General features: G+C 34.4%; 2 protein-coding genes across 2 annotated transcripts; one reads left to right on the forward strand and one right to left on the reverse strand.

Moving 5' to 3' along the window:
• The first annotated feature begins 3493 nt into the window (after positions 1-3493).
• LOC115235225 (peroxisomal membrane protein 11B) lies at positions 3494-5285 on the forward strand. Its single transcript, XM_029806873.1, has 3 exons — positions 3494-4013; positions 4321-4436; positions 4513-5285. The coding sequence occupies exons 1-3, from the start codon at positions 3958-3960 to the stop codon at positions 5001-5003; spliced, it is 663 nt and encodes a 220-aa protein (XP_029662733.1). The 5' UTR covers positions 3494-3957; the 3' UTR covers positions 5004-5285.
• On the reverse strand, positions 5200-7221 carry LOC115235234 (heme transporter hrg1-A-like). The gene is made up of 3 exons (XM_029806881.1): positions 6887-7221; positions 5946-6119; positions 5200-5764 (listed from the first exon to the last, which is right to left on the reverse strand). Exons 1-3 carry the CDS (start codon positions 7011-7013, stop codon positions 5616-5618), a joined length of 450 nt encoding a protein of 149 aa, XP_029662741.1. The 5' UTR covers positions 7014-7221; the 3' UTR covers positions 5200-5615.
• Positions 7222-8153: the final 932 nt, after the last annotated feature.

Below are 8153 nucleotides of genomic sequence, written 5' to 3' on the forward strand. Positions count from 1 at the left end.
CATCCGTGTGCTCAACGTATCGGTGTTTATGCCTTCACGGATACCACACACATACGCGATGAAAAAGAGACAAAGACGGCGCGATCATCTCTCTTTGTCAAGCGATCAGTGTACTACCACTATCGAAAAGATCGAAAAGTGGATGTAGCACGGATATGAACCAAATGACCGACAGTATCGAAAAGTGGATGTAGCACGGACATGAAAGCGGGCCCCTTCATCTGCAAATCTATCCGAATACTTAGAATTCCAAAAATCTTCATCAAAGTTCTTTGCCAAAAAGAAGAAACTTGCCTTTCGAAAATTCTGTTCCTCATTGGATATCAATACTCCTATATCGACTGTTTGGAGATATATTAGGGCTTTTACAAATAGAAACACAAATAATTCCCCACATTCGCTCATTTCTGAAAATGCTTTTAATGAAGCCTTCAATAAGTTATCTCCTCCCACCCTCACCCCCGTGCCTGACACTCGATACATTCTCTCATTAATCCACAACGTATATGCTAATATCGACAAAGAGATTCTCCTCACCCCTTTTTCTAAACAAGGATATAGGGAAGCCATTGCTAAACTAAAAATCAGATCATCTTTGGGCCCCGATCTAATCTCGAATAAGATAATAAAAAAGTTCCCTGAAGAACTTCACCTTTTTATTTTAGAGATATTCAACTTAATCTTTAATAAAAGCACATACCCTCAGCAGTGGTCTGACTATTTTGTCATCTTTATTCCTATCTTTAAGCCAGGCCGTAGGGATTCCCTGAGACCCATATCACTCGCCAATAACCTCTTCAAAATATTCGAGAAACTGATTCACAGAAGAATCGTCTGGTGGGCGGAAAATAGCTCAATACTTTGTAACACTCAGTTCGGTTTCAAAAAGGGACTATCTTGTATTGATAGTATCACCACACTCACTACGAGCATTCAAATTGCTAACAAGGCCCAAAAATACACAGGCGTCACATTCCTGGATTTGGTGGGAGCTTTCGACAGGATCAGATCAGAGATCCTTATAATCCTCCTTGATAAATACGGCCTTCCCCCAAAGATACTAAGATTCATTGCAACTCTTGTCACCCGTAGAAAACTTATCGGGTTTGCCGCTGGCATTAATTTACAGAACCGCACTACTACTATCGGCCTACCCCAGGGCTCTATATTAAGTCCTATATTATTTAACTTGTACATAGCTCTCTCTCACACCGTAATACCTGACTCTGTGAAAATATTTTGCTATGCAGACAATATCGCAATTTATTGCTCTGATTAGCATCTGGATTATATCAAAAATCAACTAAATATTGCACTTGACAATATGTACCAGTTCTTTACAGATCTCGGCCTTGAAATCTCTCCTTCCAAATCCAGTTTTACGATCTTTTCTTCTCTCAAACCTCGTAATCTGGTAAACCCCATATTATGGTAAACAAACATAAATTTACTTTACAGATCGGCAGCGGGAATATCCCTTTCTCTCCTGTATCTAGATTTCTGGGCGTTATGCTGGACTCGGAACTTAACTGGAAGGCACACATTAACCATCTGAGAAACCGCATAATACCTAGAATCAATATCCTAAAAGTAATAACAGGGATTCGCTGGGGCGCTCACCCCTCGAACTTGATCACTATCTATAAAGGATATATCAGGCTATTGCTTGATTGGGGATGCCAAGCATTCAATCCTTTAAACGAGCAACTTTATCTAAAAGCTAGTCGTCTGCAATATGCAGCACTCCGAGCGGTTACGGGTTTAATAATAACTACCCCTACCAATGTTCTATTAGACATTAACGGAGAATATCCGCTCGAAGCATGCTGGTTCAATCTTACTCTAAAATTTCTTCCTAAAATCAAGGCTAGACGATCGCATCCATTAAATCTAATTATTACGGATATTTCCATCCGACCTGAAATAGAGAAAAACAATATATGCTATCTGATTGATACTTATCTTGCTCACGCGGACCTTTTTGAGCAAGTCTCGCCTTTCCAATTGCCTGGATACCTTGAATTTCCATACAAAAACATACACTTTGATCCAAAAATCAATACTGACTTGGGTTCCCAAGTTGCAGCTATTACTAACTCTGATATCAATGACTCCTTTAATAACCTCATCTCTCCCTTCGGATTCGAGGTCACGTACTACACAGATGGCTCTCGATCAAAGTCTGGCAATAAGTCTGGCTATGCGGTATTCTCTCCGGAGTCTGGACTTGAATAGATTGAAAGAATCAACAATTATTGCACAATCTTTGAGGCTAAAGCGTCGGCAATTCAATACGCGATCAACACTATCCTTAATAATAAAAAATCAGCGATCTTCTCCGACTCGCTGAGCGTTTTATTCAGCCTCTCTAACCCGATTGCTTCTGGCATATCACATCATGGAATCTCTCGAATTAGGAGTTCCCTCTATCAATGTTCCACTCAATCATTGGAGATCCACATTATCTGGATACCCAGTCATAAAGGCATTTCCGGTAATGAAATAGCCGATTCAATGGCCAAGGAATCTTTGCACCGTCCCGATCCTTTTCTTTTGAGCAAGTGTCACTATACAAACCTGTACTCTAGATTCAAAAACCTATCTAAAACCAGAGCTTCACAAATCCTTAGAACAGAAAGCCTTCTGAAAGGAACGAGATATTTCAACCATATACACGACATACTCTCTCCTCCTTGGTATACCGATAAAAAGATCGAGAAAACATCCCTAGATCCATCATTACACTGATATCAAGACTGAGAACCAATCATACGGGAACGATGGGCCATCTCTGGGAAAAAAACATAACAGCTTCTTCAGAGTGTCCTTGCGAACACTCCTTTCAAGATCTAAATCATGTCTTCTTCAGTTGTCCAAATACTCAAGACAACTCTAATCGGCTCATCTCTGGCTTGAAAAGAATCAATCCCAACATCACACTGGACACACAGACATTGGCCTTCACCAAAGACACTAGAATATATCGCCTCCTATCCAACTTCATCAAGGACAGCAACTTATGCATATGAATAACTGATCTCCAGTTGAATCGAGTTAATGGCGTATAGACAAATCCGAGTGGAAGTCTCTTAACCAATCTAAGAAGAAGAAGAAGACCGTAAAGCGATACGTTAGAAGAACAAGGACAGCACGCGATTGTCGCTTCTTGTCTAGATTTATCTCTCAACGATCGCATCCGTGTGCTCAACGTATCGGTGTTTATGCCTTCACGGATACTACACACATACACGATGAAAGAGAGACAAAGACGGCGCAATCATCTCTCTTTGTCAAACGATCAGTGTATTAATGCACGGCGCTGTTCTACGGCCTAGAAAAAGCGTCCAACGAAAATCGCCGGCATTGCCTCTCTCAACTAGGCCAATAGCGACTGCGCACATCGATTCTTTGCATTGCATTATGGGTCGCGACTAGTCTAGTTCAGTGCACTGTGAACTCAGTGCAGCTATAAAGAAATCTTATATAAACAATTCAAATGTGATGAATAAACCGAAATATATAAATCTTATTTATGCATATTTTTATCTCCTAACCTTGCGAGAATACACAAATAAGTACATATGTATGTATATACATACATATATATACGTACATAAAAAGGTTTTTTATAATCTCTCAGTAGATACATCATTGTCAAAGTTCTTTTTCTGCATAAATTCTTCCAAAGTTCACAATACGATGACTTTGGCCAACTGGTGATGATGAAACAGGCACGATCATCGTACTAGATATTATGACAGATGTGAGAGAAACGCAAAATAAAATTAACAAGATTTCTGCATTCAATTTGCTGTACATTATACAAGATTGCTTTGGACTATCCTATATCGTGTTATAAGAAAATAGAAAGATAGTCTTTATTCAAATTATTTGTCCTTTTGCTTTTATTTAATGTTATTTGTGCAATTGTGAGTTCAAATAGCTCTTTTGGGAGAAATGGATATTATTGTAAGGCTAAATGAGCAAACGGCAGGCAGGGATAAAATAATAAGGTATTTATATTATTTATCAGAATATATAATTTCCGTGATATAATATATTGTTTAAACATGCAACACATGATACAAAATTTATTCTCTCTCTTCTCAAGTTTAATTTATCAAAAACTTTTCCTTTTTCCAACTATTCATAGCTGTTATTGCATGTGTTTCAATATTTTTGCTAACAAAACATTAACTTCAAATTTATTAAAAAAAAATATATCCTTAAAATTAAGTGATTGCAAATTATGAGTTATTTTATATACCAGTAATATTATCAGAAAGGATAATGAACATTTTTTTTATATATTAATTGCAGATTATTACAATATGGAAGTCGTGCTTATTGGTACTATGCGCAAAATGCACAAAGCACAAAATTCTCCGCAGAAATTTTGAGGAGTTTGGAATTCACTTTTAGTTCATTTCGAAAATGTATTCAACTTTTTAACTTGTAATATTTCCTTATTATTTACAAAATTCATGTCATATAGCTCTTATTTCTTTCTAGTACTCCGTCTGGGAAGATGCTTAGACACTTTGTATTCGGCTCTAAAAATGATGAAGTATCCCGATCCAACGATCAAGATAACATTAATTATGGCAAAAATAGCAAATGCTTTGTATTTACTGGCAGATCATTTTATTTGGGTGGGCAGAGTAGGAATTTTAAGAGTCAATCTGGAAAAGTGGAATAGAGTTGCAAATAAATATTGGCTAATAACTATTATTATGAGTTTAATGAGAGATTTTTATGAAATTATCAAGATTTTAAAACACGAGAAGATTATATTTAAACAATATCAAATATTGTTCTGTTTAAGAAATCATAAAAAAGTAGTGATGGATACGGTTAAAAATGGATGCGATTTATTTATTCCATTGACAGCATTAGGTATCACAAAATGCACTCCTGGTACAGTAGGTTTACTTGGAATAATTTCATCATTTATTGGTCTTTATACCATTATCAATCCACTTTATAAATTAACTCCATCTTAGGGTAGAATATTTATTAGTATGGTATGTGTGTATATCTTTTGGTTATAGATATAAGTACATATAAGAAGATGGGCTATATGCAATATTCTTATATCAAAACATTAGATGCTTCTATGATTGATCATATGAAAGGTGTACATTGATTATATGTGGTTATTGGGGAAAAAGAGATGGGATGAACATTTTCTTTCTCTTCTTTTTTTAAAATATATATTTATAATCTAAAATTTATTATAATCTAAAATATATATTTAATAATCTACATATAAAAAAAATATCTTATATATTAGGCCTTGCAAGTTTATCAGTGTTCTTTTCTCATCCTCCATTTCCCTCTCCCATTCAACATCAAGCAATCGGCATTACTATAACTCCTTAGAGATGACAACTAATGCACTAACAAATACACATCTATACAATGATATATGGATGAAATTTCAAGATCCACCTTTTATATTTCTTTCTGTCTCATTCAGCGAGATAATGAAGAAAAGAAAGTGCCTTACGCAAAAAAAAGACGAACAGGCCTAATATATTTATCTTATTAAAAAAAACGATATAAAATTTTGTGTGAAAAATAATTGTATATAAAAATATAAATAATGTCGTTTCTCAAGCATTGTCCGTAAGTATGGGTGCTGTTCCCTCTTGCACTAATAATTCGTATTTATTTGAATAATACATCAATGTAATACCCCATTTTGCACAGATCATAGACCATACTGCTGATATGAACGTGCTCTCAGAAATTGGTTGAATGGCTATATGATATAACAGAAAAAAAAATTCTTATGTATTAATACTTCATTATAATTATATCAAATTAAACTTTTTAGCATTTATATACAGAAAACTAAAAATAAATAAGAACTAAATAAATATGTCTCTCTTCTTCAATAAATAAAATAATGTAAAGCAAATGATCTAAAATAATATGCTTACGAATCTTGTAATAAAACGTAAGAAACAAATACCAAATCAGTGCAGTAACGCCAGTTACAGCACTTACAAAGCCAACAACATTTAAATTCCGCAATGTAACTCTAGTGTGCCATCTCTCCAAAGTTTCCTTGCCTCTTACCCATTGTAAGTGAAAACAGACTCCAGCTAAGGCACCTATACATTCCGAAACATAAATTAAATTTTGAAATGTTAAAATTTTGCTTTCTTCATTGCAGCCATATTGAGTTATAACATCAAAAGTGAAAAAAATATGTCTAATACTTTTATGCACTGCATATCAAAGTAGATTAATCTTTGCTTACCATTACACATGTTTGATAAATTGTCAAGATATACATATTGAGAATGCTTTTATTAATTTTATCTTATGTTGGTAAATCAACATATATTTTTTATTTATATATTCTCTTTATATTTCCAGCAAAGACGAAAATTATGATACTTGATCAAAGTTTACATATAGCGAACAAGAAAGAAAATTCTGTCTTTCCTTTTGATATTATATCATATCCAATATAAGTTGCAATAAGGAGTAGAGTTGTATTTTATAAGTACAAAAAACGCAATTTTTAATCTTAATCATTATATAAATTCATTTTGATGTAGCAGAGTTACAAATATATAAGGATATATTTATTTTTATTATTATCATTAACAATAATCTTTCGTCTCTATCTCTTAGAATTTAGCTAAGAAAAAGTGATAGATCTTTGTCCAGCACTTTTGCTTTTATATATTAACGATATCTAATTTTGCTAGTCCAAACAAACTCTAAAACAAAGTGAAATAAATATCCATTCAGAATCCATGCAGTTAATCAGACAGAAAAGAATTTCAGGTATTTATTAAGAAGATCTAATAACGCACTTTAATCTGTAACATATTTTGTTTCCAAACCGAAGAAGCTACACTTTTCTAACCTGCTAGCATCGACCAAAATCCGACATCGTGGTTTCCATAAGCGACAAACAGGACAAAAAACCCTAACAGCCCAATAAATATACCCACAACACTAATCAGCAGATGCACTAAAACGTCGCGTAACATTTTTTTTCGGGTGTCTATCAATTAAGTCGTAACAATAAAGTAATTATATGTATCATGATCAAGTCGAACACAAAGTGCAACGAAGTGCATATGTGCGTATCTACAATTTTCCATTCGCGACTCGCGACGTTATAAATGTGTCTCTTTCTCCTCTCCTCCCTCTCTCTCACTCAATAGGTTTTTTCTTTGTAGCTAAACTTACTGCACTAGTATAAGTACACCAAAAACTAAAAATAAAATAAAGATATATATTTAGCAATTAATGAGAGAGAAGGAGAGGAGAAACAGATAATGCAAAAAATCAGCTATAAAGAACAAACCTGATATCATATAATAGACAAGTGTAAATATATATATCGTCTATTTACACTTGTATATATATATATATATATATATACACACACAGGGTGATTCAGAAGTGATGGTACAAAATGTAATAATGAAATATACACACTAATAGGGACCTTCCCAAAGTTAGCCCCCCCACTTTGACTTTTGGAAATTTTTTTTACCAATTGTTCAATGGTTAATTGCTAATGTTTGGTATCGCATCCAATACGTTTGGTAGTTTCCCGTTTATTTAGAAAGAAATCGTAAACAAATTTTTAACCTTTTCTTAGAACTCCCCCCCCCCCATTTTGACTACTGGGAATTTTTTTTTCATCACTTGTTTGATGATTGATTGGTAACGTTTGCTACCGCATTCAAAATGTTTTTTTGTATAGCTAATAATTTTACATATACAGCCAGATTTTGCAATTCGGCTCTTAAAAATTTATAGCCATATAATAAGGCCCGTTCTACAATAAGCCGTATGTCGTTAGGGCCACCATACAAGCTTTTCCGTAAGTGCCGGTCTACAATAGGTGATTTAAGCCCTAAGCCTTAGTGTCGGTCTACAATAGTGATTTAAGCTCTAAGCATTAAGAAATTGACCAATCACGATCAAGTATGAGGAGAATACTCGACTGTGATTAGTCAATTTCTTAAGTGCCGGTCTACAATAGTGATTTAAGCTCTAAGCCTTAAGAAATTGACCAATCACGATCAAGTATGAGGAGAATACTCGACTGTGATTAGTCAATTTCTTAAGTGCCGGTCTACAATAGTGATTTAAGCTCTAAGCCTTAAGAAATTGAC

This window comes from Formica exsecta, unplaced genomic scaffold, assembly GCF_003651465.1.
Source record: "Formica exsecta isolate Colony F162 unplaced genomic scaffold, ASM365146v1 scaffold1090, whole genome shotgun sequence".
Lineage (NCBI taxonomy): Eukaryota > Metazoa > Arthropoda > Insecta > Hymenoptera > Formicidae > Formica > Formica exsecta.

What these genes read in the sequence shown, in the direction of transcription:
- LOC115235225 (XM_029806873.1), top strand. Translation starts at nt 3,958, where the DNA reads ATGGATATTATTGTAAGGCTAAATGAGCAAACGGCAGGCAGGGATAAA. An exon ending in GGCAGGGATAAAATAATAAG is followed by an intron (nt 4,014 to 4,320) that starts GTATTTATATTA and finishes TATTAATTGCAG; the next exon opens with ATTATTACAATATGGAAGTC. An exon ending in TTTTAGTTCATTTCGAAAAT is followed by an intron (nt 4,437 to 4,512) that starts GTATTCAACTTT and finishes ATTTCTTTCTAG; the next exon opens with TACTCCGTCTGGGAAGATGC.
- LOC115235234 (XM_029806881.1), bottom strand. Translation starts at nt 7,013, where the DNA reads ATGTTACGCGACGTTTTAGTGCATCTGCTGATTAGTGTTGTGGGTATA. An exon ending in ATTTTGGTCGATGCTAGCAG is followed by an intron (nt 6,120 to 6,886) that starts GTTAGAAAAGTG and finishes CGGAATGTATAG; the next exon opens with GTGCCTTAGCTGGAGTCTGT. An exon ending in TACGTTTTATTACAAGATTC is followed by an intron (nt 5,765 to 5,945) that starts GTAAGCATATTA and finishes TATATCATATAG; the next exon opens with CCATTCAACCAATTTCTGAG.